At 45.3% G+C, this 19,035-nt stretch overlaps 1 protein-coding gene across 1 annotated transcript in view; it reads right to left on the bottom strand.

Moving 5' to 3' along the window:
• UHRF1BP1 (UHRF1 binding protein 1) overlaps positions 1-12,845 on the bottom strand; it is a 28,764-nt gene extending 15,919 nt beyond the window's left edge. Inside the window, exons 1-8 of the mRNA XM_009327469.1 lie at positions 12,706-12,845; positions 5,439-5,601; positions 3,754-3,792; positions 3,225-3,316; positions 2,825-3,014; positions 2,241-2,381; positions 1,500-1,670; positions 213-390 (exon numbers count right to left, since the gene is read on the bottom strand). Of these exons, the coding sequence (XP_009325744.1) occupies positions 213-390; positions 1,500-1,670; positions 2,241-2,381; positions 2,825-3,014; positions 3,225-3,316; positions 3,754-3,792; positions 5,439-5,601; positions 12,706-12,845 (1,114 nt within the window). The remainder of the gene's footprint in view (positions 1-212; positions 391-1,499; positions 1,671-2,240; positions 2,382-2,824; positions 3,015-3,224; positions 3,317-3,753; positions 3,793-5,438; positions 5,602-12,705) is intronic.
• Between the last annotated feature and the right edge of the window lie 6,190 nt (positions 12,846-19,035).

Genomic DNA, 19,035 nt, shown 5'->3' with positions numbered 1-19,035 from the left:
TCCACTGATGGACTTTCTCATGTTTGTCCCACAGAGCCAAGAAAAATTTTCCAATACCTAGTTCAGACATACAGAACTGATCTCTCCATCAGCCTGAACAACTTGCCTCACTTTTGTTTTCAAAAGGAAAATCCTCCTTCAAGAGAGAAAATTGATGACTGGATTAATGTTTTCCTCCTGCAGTGTCCTCCTGATGCTGCTCTCACAGTTACCTGACTCTCGAGTGTGGCTGTCATCGCAGATATGCAGATCCAAGCGTGAGATGAGGAGGTGGTATGATGACTCTTTCATGTCATGCTTATCAAAGTATTGACCAATGCTACTTGCATTTGGGCTGACTCCAAACGGCTGAGACCAGGACTGCTGGGTACTTGGAGCAGGCGGTGTGATCTATTAGAGAGAGACAAGCTTCCCCGGGGGGGGGGGGGGGGGGGGGGGAAGGAGAGAGGTTATAATGCAATTAAAACCAACTCATGCAATCTTCCAGACTGTAAGGCATCAATTTATAGAAATTGAATTGGGAGTCCGGAAATCCGGATCCTTTCCTAGGTTCTCATGAGCAAAACTCTTTTTCTGTGCTTCTGCCTCCTCTACATCAAGCTACTGTTCACTTATCTTGAAACACGCTTTAAGACTCCTGGACAAAAAGGGCTAAGTATCCCTGATCCTTCTATGTAATCTCACTGCACTATGTGCATAGCCCGCCTTCCCCGGAGCTTCCACCACCAGCAGCGATATTCCTCTTCCCCTCATCCTTGTCTCTGAAAACATCTTCTGTGCTCTGCCCTATGTATTTATTCTGTGACATTCATCAATTACTCAGCACAGCATTTTGAAAACAAAGAAAGTGGTAAGGGAAGTTCAAGGTTACTGGCAGAAGCAGCTGTTCTGAGGTTCTCATACAGTGCTAAGCTATATGCGAACCAAAGAACAATTGCAAAAATCAAGAGCTCTCTCCAGAGTATTAGGAAGAAAAAAAAGAAACCCAAACAACAACAGTGAAATTGGATGCCAGTGTTTTCCCTTGAACATCACAGCTCACTACGGTTTTATGTCATCATTTATTATACCAGTCCCTTCCCCACGCCTATGCAGATTGTCAGAGACAGAAAAGATTATTTCTAGAACATATTTATTGCTTATTACCAAATCAAATCCTCTTGGGACCCTCTGCAACTTTCCATGTGCCAGCCAAATCCTGAAAGCCAGGCAACTTAACACCACTTTTACCCCGTCATCAGACCGAATCTAGCCTGTGACTATGTATGAACAGCCTCTAGCGCTTATGGGCAATGAATCCAACTCCTTTGGTCACTTCATTACCCAACAATAGCCCACAATCCACGCGAAGCTGACCTGACACCAGGTAAGCCTACCAGTTCCCATCAGGGAGATGCTCTGTGAGCAAGGGCCAGACGCCACACAAACAGGAACAGTCTCTTTCACCTTGTCTTTTCCTTTTTCCTGGCAGACCAACATCCAAATCATGACTCGCTCACCTGTACAGACTCTGGTGCCAAGCTCTTCCTCTGCTGTGCAGACTTCTCCATGGCTTCACTCAGAGACTCTGCATATTTCATCATTGCTTTCAGCTGAGAGTCTGTCAGCACCCAGAGCAGGTCATCAAGCAGAAACATCAGCTTAGATGCCATCACATTGCAATCTTTGGTCTGAAACAGCAAGGAGGAGTCAGGGGCTTTAAGAATTGCAACCATATACATACATTCTTCATAATACACAGAAGCTGTAGCAGAAACAAGAGATGCTGCTCTGAAACTCATCTGAGAGAGAAGTTAACTTGTCTGGTGGATGTCCACAGTACCTCCTCTGAGAAGGAAAGTAATCAAAGCTACCTCCTCTTTAGGAGGCAAATTGCTCACTGGGTTAAAAAAAAAAAAAAGAGATGGTTTAATTTTTTTTTTTTTTTAATCATCACATTTACGTTGACAGCTAAAAATAAGGCTACCAGGCTTTAATCTCCCGGTAAAGAGATGACAGCTCTCCTTGGGATGTTCCAACAGATTTAAAAGCTTGCTCCATACATGTTATCCTCCCCTGGGAAATAAACTGCTTTGACATTTAGTAAGAACACAGCTGTCTCCAACAGAAAACACAGAGCGATATAGCAGCTTGGGCTCAACACTGGTGAAGGAAAAGAACGGTTGCTGAGGAACGTGGGAGGAAATATGCATCATCACTGCACCAGACTGTATCCTGCAAAGTACGGAGGAAACTCTCACCCTTCTCTTGAGAGAGATCTGGATCCTCCCCTGGTTGGTAATGAGTCTCAGAGGAGTAGTAACTGGATCCTGATCGCCATTGTCAGTGGCATCTGCTTCTATCCGAAGTGTCTGCCAGGTGAGCTCTTTGAACGTCAAAACCTACCCAGAAGGAGAAAAATGGGAAAATGCTGAGATTTTCAACAACTTGAAGGATTAAACTAAACGCTTAGAAGATGTGGAACGAAACAAGGCCACAGAAAATCATTCAACGCACTTTTCTTCTGTCATCCCAGTACAAAAACAAAATCATGCCCCAGGTAACATCTAACCCACCCTCTCTCACTGAGTTTAAAACCAGACAAACCACAAGGGCGTTCAGAGCTTCTCCAGTTCCATTCTCTCAGATTAGAAGAGCTCAGAGAAAGCCCTGAACACAAGTCAGCTCTCAGCCACCCTGTTCCAGCAAACGGTAGGCAAGCTTACCAAAGCTCCGTACCGTCACTGTATGAGAATTCAGACAACAGCCTGATTATCCCAGAGGGGTAGCACAAGTGCCACTCTTCTGTGCATGTTATGACAGGCAACATAAGACAACCCTTTACCTCTCCTCTCTGCGGATCAGTAATGCGGGTGAGTCGCAAGTCACTCTGTTGCCAATTTGGGTTGACACTGTAGCCTTGGAGCTGCCATAGCTCAAAAGAAGCATGAAAGGCCTTGGAGTGAATCTTGATGGTGATGGAATTGACAACAATGAACATCCCCTCCACGACCTTTTCAGCAAAGCCATATTCACTGCAAAGAGAAGATCCCTCAAAGTCATCACCTGTTACAATAAAAGGCCCGGTAGGTGTAGACCACATACAGAGAGACTCCAAGGTTTATAAGTAATATTAGAACCACTTAAACCTGAGTGCAGAGAGGCCAATGGCTAACCATCGAGAACAACGGCCACCCATACCCCAGTAGCATGTCAAAAAGAAACCACAGGGCTCAGGGTCTGACCTTTGACCTGCAGCAAGAGCAATGGGAGACTGTCCGTTGGGTGGCCGAGGCTCTTCGCATGTTCGCATCTCTACCTCCACTTTATCCAAGTACTGTAAAGACAGAACATGGGAGCGATAAATACAAGACGAAGATTCCAGCTCAGCCTACCAGCCTTAGGTCTGAGACTCTAGGGCAGGGATAAACAAGCTCTGGAGTCTCTTGTCTCTCCAAGAGTCTCATGTGTTAAAGCTCTCACACCATCAGTGCCAGGATTGTTGGGTAATTTGAATCCCCAGAAGTGGGGGAAAAACTAACAACAAAAACCAGGCACAAGGTTGCCCAGCTCCATCCTGCAGTGAAACGTGGGCCTCATGGGAGGTCACTCATCGCCAAACAGGACTATTCTCAGAACTCCCCTTCCCCTGTGTGCTAAGGGCCTAGAGGATTTAGGTCAAATGAAAATTTGAGTATGCACTTCACAGTTTCCCTTTGCAAAACTTCTCTCAAGTAAAGGAAGAAAAGGGATGAACAAGAGAGGAAACATTACCAGGCAGATTGGGTGTGTTTTCAGCTTTGTCCACTGGATCTGAAACAATAAAGTTGAGGTTACAACAGTTATCTTCGCATTGGAAAGTTTGAGAAATTGCAGGGAACCATTTGAGCCCAAAGTTCTTCTCTGAGAAATGACTACAGTGACTCTCCATCATGTCTCGCCGAATCCAGGTCAAACAGGCTCACACAGACAAGTGAAAAGACATTCCAGCCACTCGACCTATAAATTGAGCTTAGCTTTTGGATCTCACATACCATCACAAGTAATAGATATTCTGCAGGTCAAATTCTGATTTTTCATATTGCTTTATGGAGAATGTTCTTGTCCTTAAAGAGTTTATAATTAATTGCTGCTGTTACTGGAAGTCAGGTAACTCTTTTGAAGGCTGCACAAACCAAAAAGATCCATTTTATTTTCTTACAGCAACACTTATTCTGCAGTTCTCGTAGGAGAGAGAACAAATGTTTGTTACTAAATTAAGCAGATCTGACTCCAAAAACAGAGCAGATCAGATGAGCAAGACAGGCTCATTTTTACTGTCACTTGGCAGAGTAGAACCACATTTCTCTTACAGCAAGTCTCTTCGATATAGTAAAAACTTTTGCATTCATGTAATGCAACTATGGTTAGTACCAACTGAGATTAAACAATCTGGCATTTCATATCAACTGATAAAAATCCATTTTTGCTCTAAAAAGCACAAAGAGGAAGAATTTGTAAGAGGAGTCCAGCGTGCAAAAGTGCAACTGCAAGCGCATGCAGAATTTCAGCGATTATGCATGTAAATGGATAACTGTGGGCATAAAGGCTGACTGAGTGCAGAGAGTGCAGCTTTTCACATGCACTATTCACGCATTTCTTAAGTCTTAATTGTTCAAAATGCAACTCGTAAGCTCAATTTATTTTTACAATACCTCACAGCATAATTAGGCTTTCAGAGAACTGCACTCCCACTTCTCTCTGCTTCCTATTCCTGTTGGAGGTCTGTGTTACTTCTTTAGCATTAAAAAAAAAAGTCAGCGGGGATGAGGGAAGACACAGAAAACTCCTCCGCTATCAAAATAGGAGGGAAATCGGAGGGAATGACCAGAGAGGTCTGTAAAATCCTAAGTGACAAGGAGGTGATGAACAGGGAATGGTTGTTCGCTATTTCTTCAAGTAACAGCAGCAGGAAGTTATCAACTAAAACTAGTATAGGCAGGCTTGATACAAGCAAAAGCAGATGTAGTTAAGCTCTCGGATTCTTTGCCATAGCACGCTCTGGATGTTAAATGAGTAAGCGGGTCCAGAAAGCATCTGGGCAAATACCTGGAAATTCATCAGTGGCTATTAACTACAAAGACCTCACTGCTGGCTGAACAAGTCCTTCTGCCACAAATCACCCGAAGGTGAGGAAGGATCACAGCACACTTTCCTTGTGCTTCTCTCAGCACCCTCCACCATCTGCTGCCGGCCACCATCAGGGGCGGAGTGCTTGGCAAAGGTGGCCTTTGGTGAAACCTGCTATGGCTATCTCATACATTCAATTAGCAAATCTCACATCTGAAGCACAGGGTTTGAGATGCGTGGATCAAATCACACCACGATTCTTCATCGGAAATTCCCGAGTGACAAACAGAAGCTGCCACTGGAAAGCCTCAGCTGCGTCTGGGGACGTGAGCGCAGCCTCCTCTGCTCACCCTGATAGATGCCTTGTTACAGTAGACCCGAGTGATGGCAAGCCAGGTGGGCAGCTCCAGCACATTCTGCAGCACCTCTTCATCCAGCTCCAGGTTGGTCAGCTGCCCCTGCCCTTTCAGCGTGCTCAGGTTGATTTTGTCTGGAGAGAGATTCTTGGTAAACCTACAAGAGAAGAAAGAGGAGACTCTAAAAACAACCCCCAGCAAAGCTGCTGAGACTAGAGGAGCCTTTAAGAGAGCTATTTTAAGTATAAGAATCTGCTTGCTGTTTTGTTAAACCCTTTCTGACATTTTTAAACCCAGGGCATGTTGGTTGCTCCAGAAAAAATGTCTTTATGCTTTGACATTTGAAGGACTTTGTTTGTTTCTTGTTTTAAATCAAATTCAAGTTTGAGAAACTGAAAACTCCTTCCAAAGCACCGGGAACCTGGAAACCAGCAAAATTGTCCTAGGGCAAAACCAATGAAAATGAAAGCCAAACTGCAACAGTTCAGCAATTTTACTCCCCCCCAGAAGTGCCATACCAGTGGTGAAGAGTTTAGTTATCTAGATTCTTTTTGAAGTTTTTGACACAGGAAAGTAACAGATCATTAATAAATGACTTCTATGGCTGTCTCTTTAAACACTAGTCTCGCAGTCCAGCCTGCTCTTTGGTCAGCAGGTCCAAGCATGCAACCTAACTCCCCTCCCCAGTGACCAGCCCAAGCTCCCGTCCTCTTCTCCTTTTGGCAGCCAGCAGCTGCTGCTCTCTCTGGTTGCAATTCCTCCTCCCAAGGGCTTGTGTTGTTTCCACCTCCCTTGCATACAGCCTAGTATGTTCAGATCCCTCATGTGTCTGAGATTTAAATGCAACGGATGAAAGAATTTCAGCATGACTGCTCAAAAGCAGTGTATTCCAGGGCAAATCTGAAAACCTCTGCCTTCATTAAAACCATCGTGGCCCCTAAGGAACCAGAAAAGCCAGCTCAGAGGGCACTAGACCACAGAGGCTCTATTGCGTGTCAGCAATATCTCACCGGGATGGCTGTCTCCATTGAACAACCTTTCTGTGCAGAAGGGGCCGCCACCAAGGGCGCGAGGCAGCTCGCACCAGGACACTCGGCGTGTCACAGGATTCAAAGTTGAAGACTCCCTGCCAAACAACTTACCCACTGCTGAAGCCAGGGCTTATTCCACGCATTCCTCCATGCTAATTCTAATTCTGTACAGTGGTCCAGAAAGCGGAAGAGAAAGAAAGACCCTATTGTCAGCGTAAGCAAGATCAGGCTCGCAGTTAGTCACACGCTGCCATTCTCTCTCCTTTCCCTGCACCAGCAGCGTGGGCTACTTCTCTGTGAAAGGCAGAAAGGGCATCTTGAACAAAGTCATTGCTAGAAGAGGGGAGGGGAGGGGAGGAGGAACCAGAGCAACACTGCTGAGATGGCAGCTGATGCGGCCACCATAGGAGCACGAGATGTAGCACAAAACTGGCTGAGATGCCAGAGCAGCTGCTGGCCGGTCAACCCAGGGCTTCCTGGGGGAAAAGTGCCTTTCCAAAGCCAGCGTTTTGTTAGGAGAAAGTCTGACGGATGGTGAAGAGCCGCTGATGTCAACCCTACACTACTGATCCAGCAACTCCTGGAAGAGGAGGGTGGCACAAACAGCTGCGAGTTTGCCTACTACTGCTTTTAACCTTGATCCCTGCCACTGTAGAGTCTTCTGCTGCCACAGAAGCCTGAGTCAGACATTTACTGTGTCATGCTGTCACCTCCCTCCCCTGAGCCAAAGGTACACCCTGACAGCTGATTAATAGACCAAGTTTATAACACACCTGCCAGCATCTCAGGCTGACACATTCACTTTAAAATTGTTACTCCCTTTAACCGGAGGCTTTCTTGTTTAAACACACCCAGGAAGGCGGCCAAGTTCAACGCTGCTTCTCAGCATCTGTACAAAGAAATAACATATTCCAGAGTGTGCTACAGCGGCTGCTCCACTGGCGCGGAGATGCAGGGATAGGCTGAGTGTCTGTAAGGTTTGCGCTTGGAGTCCCGCTGTGAGCGCCCACAGTCTCAGACACTCCTGAAAATTAGACCAAATACCTCCAGAGGCAATACATGAGCAACCTTGTCTTGCATTAGTGAACCAGCTCTGTTGAAAGCTGTTGTAATCATGTCTACCTGGGATCAGATACTAAGAATAAAACAATTACAGCCCGAACAGGTAGGTAATAAAAAGCACTTGGCACTGTTAAGCTCCCAGGCTGCTGTGGGTAATGATCAGCTTACAGGTGGGGAGAAGCCGAGGCACAGAGCAGCTTTCTCACACTTGTAAAGCAAGGATCAAACCGCAGGTGTCTCAAATCCTCATCCCAGGCTAAGCATGCTTAGATGGGGAAGCTGCTTTCAGCTGGTAATGCAGAAGCAAAATGTAAGGACATGTCTAAACCAGGGAATTACTTTTATTTCATGTGTACGTGTGTCAAAAAAGCAATAACGCAGTGAAAGGACGCTAAAGCTGTGAAACAGGACACTGGTGGACAGAGTGGTATGAAACATGATCTAGCTAAAAACAAGTAACTATTCGTAATCATCTACAGGGAAAGGCTACAGAAATCCTGTTGAACAGGTAAGAACACCATGAGTACTACCAGACTCCACGAAGAATCCTTTTCATGAGGCATTCTAGGTGCACCACAATGCACCATTCCACCCCCAAAGGACAGATTACAGACCCCGCCAGTGATGGGACACAGAAACTGCAAGCTTTGTAAACAAAGAAATCTAGAACAGAAACAAATTCTCTCTTTTAAACCAGTCAAAATTCCTGAAGGTATGCCTATTACCAAGTCCTTCACTCTCAGTTTCTCCCCCTGTAAATGAATCCGAGATCTTTAAACGGAATAATCTTCAAATTTAAGACATTTTGATACAGATAATGCATGTTAGATGGGACCTATGAACTCAGGAGTCCATAGATGCCAAATCTTCATTACTTCTTGAAAGGAACTGCTTTGGTCACTGTCAGGGGAAGGAAAAAGCAGTGAGAGCAGACAATTTTAGACATTTGTTGGCAGACTCGCTCCATTCATACTCATCAACAGTAACATTTTTGGCAGCATGGATTGCTGGCTTAGAGAAGAGTGAATGAAAATGGTAGCTATTAGGAAAACTGACAGTGTGGGATATTTGCCTTTTTTTTTTTTTTTTGCAACTCTAACAGAAGTCACATAGCACTAAGCCAGTAAACTCAAAGGACAGCACTCCTTTTGAGCTTGCCAGGATTACCATGACAAAAGTCAAACCAGAAACCCTTTTTCTATCTCCTATGGAATTGTCACTGCAGAGTCACAAGGGCATTTTGCATCTGTGTACACTTAGGCGAGCACGCATGCATCCGCACTAACAATACCGTGAGCAACATTTTGTCTCCAGAAGTGTCTGCCAGCCAGAAGCTGATCTGCTGCACAGTAGCCAAATGGACCATCGCAGCCACCAGCATCCATAGAAAGTCTTCAAGTGACTAGAAACATCTCGCTGCATTCACAATGAAGGCAACGGGAAGTACAAACCAGAAGCTCGTTAACAGCTATGGCGAGGGAAGCCCTGCTAGGTCAAGCCTCTTTCTTAGCCCAGTGGTTTGCGGAGAAGAGTTTTCACTACAGTCTGTTTCCCACTGTTTCTTTCCATTTTAGATGACACGAGCGTTAGGGCTCTCAATCAATGCTCATAAGAAGCAGACATACAGTCATTAATAGCGCTATCCTAATCTCAGACTGAAGGTCTCACTCCTTCAGAAGCTAACACCACTCTGATGATTTAAACCTCAACGCCTTCTTGGGATTTGACCTAAAAGAACGATGTTCTTCACAGAAACCCTCAGCTTTCCTGAGCAGTTTCTGAGATCATGATTTCATTTGCTTTGAAGCCTCATTTCATGTTTTAGATGGGGAAGGCACAGGAGTGTCAATCTATTTGCTCAATCATCAACTTGAAGATACATCAAAAAATTATGTCACTACTAAAAGAACGATTGCCTGATTCATCAGCTTGCATATCCAGAGGCCACAAACTCCCTGATTGCAAGAGGGAGTTTGGCCAAATCTGACTGCTGGCCTGAAGCCAGGCTATAATCATAAATAATAAATTTATGTTCACATTTGTAGCTGTCTGGCCACACTGCCGCCAACTGAGCAAATGCATAGACAAACAATGTCAGGTGAAGATGTCTGAAGTCATTAAACTTCTCTTCAGATCCATCTCTCTCATTACCTTGCTGCCACGTGGTACAGGAACCCTCTCGTCAGTAGCTTCGTAACGCTGAAACTAGATGTTCTGCCTCATCTCCTGCAGTTACTCAGTAATCGTTGTCTATTGTATGCAATCACTACCTACAGCTAAACACATTTATTTCTATTAATATCTTTGTTACTATGGTCATTACATGTGAGAACTAATTAGCGGTACACCAGTGACCTTGATTTTACTTAATGACAAGCATCATCTATTGGCAGAAGCAAGTAACTGTACGGCTTGCAATTCTAGCCACAGTTGCAGATAGCAGATGGAAAAATACTCAAAACACGAGTAAGCCAGGAAAGGGGTAACTTGTCAGCTGCAATCTGAAAACAGACAAGCAATATTAAGGGCCTCAGGGAAACTGCTGCAGACAAGGTTCTTGCCTTCGTAAGGGTAACAGCAAGGAAAGAGATGAAGATTTTCTGCTTTAATTTGGAAAACAAATACGTAATCTAAGCAGCTATGTGAGAAGGACAGAAATTAGACGTGGGAAAAAAAAAACCAAACATCTATATTCTGGCCAATGGAGATTTGCTCCTTACCCAAAATCTTTCCCAGAGCCTTGTCTGGTTAGGTTTTGGACAGGCCATTTTATGGGATTTCCATCTTCCTTGGGAAGACCTTCTACAATCCAAAAATCTCTGTGATAGGACATGTCCCCTCAAATTAAACCTTCTTATCTCAGGAGCCAAAGGGCATGGTTTACTTGGAAAAAAGGTTCATGACTAGTACAAGAAAAGATTGGCAACTTCCAAATACAGGAAAACTTTCAAAGAAGACAGCAGCAAAAGCTTTAACTGCAAGACACGTGTCTGAGAACGAAGTGAAAAATAATTTTGGAGGAAATAAAACTGGGCAAGCTATCAAAACTTCTGTAAAAAGGGAAGAAATAGCTGCCTTGAGGACACATAGGAAGAAGAAGCAAAAGCCCTTTCAGGAAGAAAAGCTATTTTACTTACTCAAGCTTTTGGTGTAACTGTGGAGTAATCTGCCTGGAGAGCAAGCACAGTACTACTCAAGATTGAGAGTTTCAGAGTTGCAGACAAGGAAGAGACATGCTGAATTAGCAGAAGACGAGACTAATTTGTGCACAGTATTAGATGGTATCTAGTACTAATCTAGTCGGTATCATACCAACTTAGTAAAAAACCATTTAGAATTTAAGGGAATTGTTTAGAAGACGGAAAGCACCACATATTACTAATGAAAATCATCTCCGTAACTCCAGCTCCTCACTGCGTACAGTACTGGTGTACCCTGGATATACTGGTAGGCAATGGTATTTTCCCGTGAGGACAAAGAGGTCCCAATGCAATAAGCCTGATGACTTTGCCCTACTTAAGCTACACAACAAACTCTGTACACGTTACCATGTAACCTGGTGAAAGCCTTTTGCGCCATGCTGGTAGGCTCCTTATCAGGGTGGATTTAAGTGCCTCGATGTGCCTGTATACACATGCCACTGGTGGCTTTAAATTATCAGCTTTCTGTCTTTCCAAGCTTCAACTACATTGAATAAAAGGCTGGGCCACTCAACCACCCAAAGCCAAACGCAGTTCCACATGCGCCACAAAACATCTTTAGGCCCAAAACAAACGAGTTATCAGCTCTCTCGGCTCCAAGTTACCTATTGCACTACAACACGGCTAAGGTAAAAGACTTAGAAATTCAATTCAAAGTTAAACTTGCAGAGGAAAATCACCATTTCCAAACAGATCAGGAACGAGACTGAACTATTACACAAAGCATGAATGCCAGCTCACTCCTCCCTGAAGTCTGCCTCCCCACGTACTGGGACCCTGAGGACACTTTCTTGTCCCAAACAGAAATGACTCTTAAGCACTCTGAATACTGAAAACTGCAAAGGCTCCAGACTAGGTGCGCTTCTTGCACCACACCCACTGTCAACTAATTTGGTACTAGGAGACCTGTAAAGCAAGCCATAAACTGATCTGAAAGGAACAGAGGCTGCGTTTTTGGCAGGGGTTGAACTCCACCTCGCTGAGGAACTCTTTTACTATTTCTAGCTCATCGGCTGGAAGCTCAGTAAAGTTTAAATGCCAGCTGCCCCCTGCTCCAAAATCTGGAACGCAAACCCTCGTCAGCTGCCAGGGAATTTCCCAAGACTAAACCTCAGGCAAATAATAACACATGAAAGAAAACTAGGAAGAAACATATAAATAAATGCACTAGTCAGAAGCCCCACTTCTCAGATTTTAAGAAGTTATTCACCCTGCAATCCAATCCACATTTTTGTTTCCAACCTGCAGAAAATAACAGGTTATTACAAAATTCAGACTCAACTGAGCAGCTGCAGAGGAGATAAGAGCTCAAGGAGCCTAGAAGAAATAAGACAAGGGGAGAGGAGTCGTATTTAACAGCCCCTTCTCCTGACCCATTGCTTAGTCTGAAGAGCAGTGGTGGCGTGGAGAGGTTCCATGCAGCCAGCGCAAGGCTCTGCAAAACCCAGCAGCTCACGTCAGGATACACCCAGCCACATTTTCCTCCGGAGCTACTGAAGTGCAATTTATTTTTGCTGCAACAAAATTCTATTTAGCATTCCAGATACGGCACACGCTTCTCTCTCGAGCCGAGTGGAAGTGGTTGGAAACACCTTGCATCCAGCAGCTGACACACGCTTCGCAAAACTGACAATTTGGTTCTTCTGGTAAACTGCAGCATAGCAACGCTTATTTTAGAGATTACTCTCTGTGAAAGGAAAATGCCACGTCCTGTCATGTGCACACTCCTTCCCTACCCACGTCTTGAACAAAGAAGTGGTAGCTGTTTATTACTTTACTCCATAATAGCCTGGGGTTCCTTCTTTCCATCAAGAATTCCTCAATATTAAAATTTTAAAGAGTAAAAAAGCCATCAAAATGTACTAGGAAAATAAGAAATTTCCAAATTACAACATCACAGGGTTTGCATCCGGCCTTAAATGCTTTGCTAGACACAGCATGGAAGAACTTAAGAGACAAACTTATTACCGGTGGTTCAATGCTGGATACCTCAGGAGCTCTGCCTGATGGCCTGCAAAACAGCCGCCACTGCTGGGAAGGAGACATGACAAAGCTTCTTTTTTAGAAATTGGCTCAGAGTTTTCTGCTACAAACTGTTTCCACCCCATTCCCAAAACTGCTTCTATTTGCCAGTGTTCCCCAGGCTATTTTCAGAGCAATGTACAAACTGGCTCGTTAGTATTATCTCTACTTAACCACTGGGGAAACTATGACACCAAATGATTAAGTGACTTCCCCACAGGCACGCCAAGCACCACACTGCCAACTGCCCTCCAGACCCAGTCGGGTGCCCTACCCAACACAGCCCCGCGGTGGGCGAGCTGCGGGCATCTCCCATCTGTCCCCAAACCCTCCCACCTTTTGAGACACGTGTCCTGCCGCTCTCAGCCACGTGAAGACCAAGATGTAGGACTTAAAAGTTCAGGGAGGTTATCCACACCTGGGTTACCTGCTCTCTGTCACATTCTTGCGTTGCTCAAGCCCTCTTCAGCTATGCCAAAACGCGTGCAAGCCCCTTGCAGAGAACACAACCACATCCCTCCTCTGCTATTCTCTGCTGTTGTTTGTCCGGGTGCTGGCTGCGGGAAGGAGTTATTTTGGGTTTTAGCTACCAGGTTTGTTTTTCAAGCCTTCATGCTTTGGATTCCAACTTGTGTGCTTTGTGGCACTTGGGCACCGAAGACATTATTACCTGGCTGAACAGAATGCACTGAAAAGCAGGAACAGAATGCTTTGCAGATGGAAAAGTAATGGCTTTTTTATCATCAATTTTTAACTGCTAGCAGCTTTGTGGTTTCATGTATTTCCCATAGCTGCAACAGCTATTTTCGGCAAATTATCATCTTCAGTGGTAGAAATTTCCCTGATCACTGAAGGAGGATATTAAAGCAGCTAAAGCCAAAGTTGCAATGTTGGTCTCAATTCTAGCAAAGAGACTCTGTCCCAGGCAAAGGTTCTCCAGAGGTCTCTTCTGCCTAAATCATTCCACGATTGTGTAGCTTCTTCAGGCCATTCCCAGATGCAATTTCCTTGCTTTCCTCCCTACTGACCATGCTCTTTAAATTTCTTCCGGTTAATTTAGAATCAAGGCCAGGAAACTTGGAGAAACCTGAAGGGTTAAGCGGTAAGCACACACCTTATACTGACGGCAGGTGTTTCTAAATCAGAGGGTTTCCAACACATTTTACTGAGTGTGCCATCACTTTGACTGTCACCGCAAGGGCACAGCTGCATCTCAGCATTCGAGCACGCAGCGATGCTGCAAAACACTCCAGGATAAGCGAGAGGTAAACAGACCAGAGAATTCAGACTGTATTTTCTTACAGTGATTTCCAGACTGCAGCATTTAGCCAAGAAATCTAAGCACTGAGGGGAAAGAAGTGCTCATTGGACTTAGGGAATTCCCCACCCCTGCACGTTGGGCAAATAATGCATATCTGATAACACGATCTGACCTTCTGCCCAGTGCAAGCCACAGAGCCCACCTCAACGATTCCTGAATGGCAGAGACTGAACCCCATTTTCTTGGCTGAAGAACCACCGCTTCTGCCTCTCGTCCTCACATCTTTTCCGAGGAGAAGGATGGGTCTCCTCGGGATAACACATCTCGCTTCTGCCATCCTGATCTGAGAGAGTCTGAGGTCCAAACCAGCACCAAACAGCAGGATGACCATCAGCTACAATGGCTTTTCTTTGTCCTGTCTTAGCCTGAGAGCATGTCTTTGATGGTGGGGGGTAGACAGAGGGCAGGCAAGGAGATCACACACTTTCGAGCACAGAGGCACAAACAGCTCCAAGACTAGCTGAAGAGCTCATCCAGTAATGCTACAGAACAGGCAGGGCTCATGTGACAGAGAGCAGTTCTTGGTCTTGGAGCCAGCTCTGAATTCTTCGCATGTGGCACAGAAGTAGCACAACTGCCTGGAAGGGGTAATACCAATGCATTTTTAGGGCCAGGAAGATTCTGAGATTCTTACATCCAAGTTAGGAAATAACAGCCCACAGAAGCCTACGTGTTCCTAGCTCAGCACACTCTGCAACACCCACGTGTTCCTAACTGCTAAATTGATCTAGAAGAAACTAAAGATACACTACAGGCTTTCCTGATATTTTCACTTATCTACTAGCAGTGGTTTTATCTGTTGCAAGGACCGGGTGCAATTGCAAGTGAAAGAGGGGAGGAGTCAAGGCAATCTCGTCTGGAAAAAGGGATATATGGCCTAAACCACTGGCCACTGAGAAGAAAGGCTCTACTAAGATGCAGTACAATTTAAGAGGAGTTACACGATGCTGTTTCTCCCGGCTGCGTGCTTGACCTACATCTACAAGCGTCAAAGTGTTACATCCTGCACACGCTACTCAATTGTTTTATTTTCTAGGATTTTTTTTAATTCTGTTTCTAAAGCCCGTCTTATTTATCCAGAAAGGCGGCTCCAATACTGCGCTATGAAAGACAGTTCTGCCAACTTCTGCCATGCCTCGTCTTCCTCTGTATGACAGCGGGATGGAGAAGTGACAACTGACGGCACGATCGATAAACCTGGCTGTGCAGCCTTGCACCTGCTAAAGATAATTTGGCTTCAGCCTTCATTGGAAAGGTTGCACTGTCCAAAAGATTACCTGCCATTCAGCACCCTCCAAAACCCAGGAAAGGAGGAAACAAACCAACCAACAGAAGCAAAGCACAGTATAAGATGACACAGAAAACCTCGCTACAAACCCTGTCTTAATCCCTTCCACAGTTCCCAGTCCTGCTCCTCAGCAACATAGCACCTTGCAGATACTGTCCCGACCAACACATGAAACAGCAGCTGAGATCCTACGTGTCTAGTAATCCAGTGTAGCAGACCGGGGATAAAACAGAGCAAAAATCCCAGTGGCACTCAAGTACTTCATATATAGTCGGGAACGAAGGGTCTCTGCGAGCGTCAGGCCCTGTTTACAATCATGGTTCTAGCAAAGACACAACCACCAGCCCAGTATCACCTCTGTTTCTGTTGCAGGCATCTGTTATCAACTCGGCCAGCAGCCTGCACTGCTGGCTGAAGCACCGCGCTCTTCCCTCTGCAAACAGGTCTCACTTCCCGTGCCGGTTTTCCTCTGTATTTTCTCAGCGATAGCGCTGGCGTTACCTCAGCCAACTTTTCTCTCTCATTTCTCCCCTGCTTCCTTCTCACCCTACTTTCAGAGATTCCTGAAGCTCCTCCTCAGCTGCGGTTCTCCAGGGCTCCTGTCAAAGCTAGATACGCTCGTGGCCTCCTCCCTCTGCCTTCAAACCTGCTCCCAAACCCCACCCCAGCTCCTCTGCTGACACCAGCTTTTCCTTCTTTCAGAGGCTTCTGACTCAGTGGCTCTTTCACATCAGCCCTTTGGAACTGGAGCAAGCCAAGCTATTACCTGATTATTTTCTCCACCTAACTTTTATTCTTTTCTTCCAAACAGAGGGATTACATGTTGCATTTCCTCTGGAAACCATGTAACGTGTGCAATTAGATGGTCTATCAGGGCCTATTACTCCACAAGCTCACGTTTTAACACTTATAATAAAAGAAAATGTCACAAAGCAGTTGTCAGATGCAGCAGTGGATAAAAGCTTCCCAATTAAATTAAATAAAAATAATTTTGATAAGGATTTCCACTGCAGTGCTGAGAACTCAAATCCCAAAGTGTTATATTAAGTAAGTTGGGATAGTTTGGCTTGCCTCAGTTTCCCTGTTTACCAAACGGGGATAAATACCACCTTTATAATACTCTCAGATCAAGTATCTACTGCAGCTGCACTGAGCACTATTTCAAAAAAAAAAAAAAAAAGAGACAATAAAAAGAGGGTACTTTCAAACAAAACCAGAAAGAGGTAAAGGCAAATCACTGTTTTTCTTTTAAAGCAATAGATGTGCTTCCTTGAATAATTACAGACTGGTAAACACAACCAAAGTACCCCTCTTGTTGTACAGCCTCGGAGGAGTTCAAACCAGATTCAAGTTCAGACACACAGCAAGCAGCTGATGCTACAGACAGCTCGTAGGGAGAGCCCTTTGTCCCAGCTATAACGGTTTGATGTCTGGTTATAAACAGTCTCCCTGCAGAATCTGCCATCCCAGTACTGCAGCCGTGTGTGCAGAAGAACCAAAAAGCGAAACCACCTCATCTGTTTTCTTTTCCAAGCTAAATATAGGACAAAAGAGTGAAAAGCACAGATGGTGAAAGCACTGCAAGTTTTCAGATTCTTCTGCTCTAGGAATTTAAGCTGCTAAAGCACAACACAGGCTAAGTCTTCTAAAATACATTCATAACTCAGCTCTGTCCCCGACGGCAAAGCCCAGCTTTACAGATCACCGCAAGTGACCACTGTCATCCTATTTGACATGTAATTCCCTTAATCTGAACAGTTGGTGTGAACTGACTCTTTCATACTTCCCTGATCTTGCTGTCTCTCGTGACCCTTCCTTGCAGATTTCCAGATAGAAAAGGAACAAAAACACACCCCATGCAGAAATGACTTCAAATGAAGACATAACGAGAGGAACAAGGAATTATTTCATATGCAAATGGAAAGCAGAAAATAAAGGCAGATTAATGATGCAGTAGCAAAATTCTTCCAGGCAAATGAGCATAGCTGAAAGAAAGACCAAAGGGAGTGCGAAGCTGAGGTATTTAGAGGAAACAAAACCGGAACAGAAAAACATCTTTTTATACAACATTAAACTGTGTTCAAAATGCATTTCTACAAAACATCCACAATACTTATGCAATAGAGGGGCAGGATCAGACCAACCACCCCAAATGACAGAGTCCAGCTAGTAGGAAAACCGGTAACGCTCCAGAATTTTTCGTGACTCCCTTTTCTCCCTGGAACTGCACAAAGAGAGACACAGGTGAACGTTAACAACCGGCCCGATCGGAGGGAAAAAAGGGGGCACTTTGAGCAGGAACGTGTTCTAACAGCGCAAGATAAGGGAGACCGAAAAGCAAAATTAAGTAGAAGTACCACCAACAAAAGTGTATTTATCTAAAAAAAGAGAATTATCCATAAGAACAACACGTGCACTCTTTCGTCCTAGGAGGAGTGGTACCTAGGAATAAAGCCCAGCTCTATTTCAGCCTCCATTAATAACTGCTCTCATCCACCTCTCCTTGTTATAAATACTTCAGTGCCTCCTGACAAGAACACTGAATCCATAACGAGCACGACATGCCAATTTGAGGTGGAATGAGACAGAAAGCTCGGAGATTTGTGATGTCAGGTCTAGCAGAAATTCATTTAAATTAGCGCACTGTTCAGATCAAGCAGCAGGCTCTGTTACACTCCTTTCTGGTACACCGCCTGGAAAGCTGGAGTACTGAGCAACTAGTGACTCAGAACCGCCGCAGACAGACACTTTATCGAGGAGACTGCTCGCTTAAAGTTTGCGGGCATTCTTCTGAGGTTCCAGAAACTCTCAGGATTTACTACCAGCTTCAGAGAGCCAGGATTCCCAGGTCTTAATTCCTTGTTCAGCACTGACACCACGTAACCCCGCACAAGTCATTTCAAGCCCCTGGCTTTTATATCTGGACTGCTCCACCAGTAAAAAAGAAAAGGACTTGATCATCTGCAGCTCACAAAGCACAGAGAGGAAAAGTACTGTGCAATGCTGTGCCTTCATCAGTATCCTCCGAGATACGCCACCTTTATATTTCATCATATTATTCTGAGCTTTCAGCAATGCAGAGGGAGGACGTGCCCGTGGCCATAAGATAACACAGTAACCACTAGCTCTCATGCAGCTCTCTTCTTTCCAATGGCAGGGAAACTGAGGCACCGCGATTTGCCCAAGGTCAACCCCCACGTCGGTAGCGGAGCCACAGCTGAAGCTGTATTTACTGACTTGCAGTCTTACACACGAAGCACCAAATGATGGTCTTCCTCGACGCACCTTTTAGTGCCTTTAACGAACTTCACCGAAAACGACAAAACATCAGCGAAAATGACAACCAAGTGCCTGAGCGCGTGCTACGTGTACCAGGTATTACAGCATTCCTTCTCGCCCCTGGACTCGGTACCTTCCGCTGTTTATGTTCTCCTCTCGCCTCTTGAACTTTTATTCACGCTCACCTGCTCCCAGCCGAGCGGGAGCCGCTGTTGGGAGCAGCCCAGGCCTAGAGCCACCCCGAAGGGTGAGCAAACGCAGCCCCCGCCGGAACACAGGCCCAGCCGGACGCTTCCCTGCGCCGCTAGCACCAAGGCAAGCCCGGCAGCGGCAGGAGCCAGGCCGGGCTGGAAACCTCCACCGCGGCTCCCGCACCTCCCCGCCGACC

The sequence above is a fragment of the Pygoscelis adeliae genome, unplaced genomic scaffold, assembly GCF_000699105.1.
Source record: "Pygoscelis adeliae isolate BGI_AS28 unplaced genomic scaffold, ASM69910v1 Scaffold197, whole genome shotgun sequence".
NCBI lineage: Eukaryota > Metazoa > Chordata > Aves > Sphenisciformes > Spheniscidae > Pygoscelis > Pygoscelis adeliae.
This window is presented reverse-complemented; position numbering and strand designations above follow the sequence as displayed.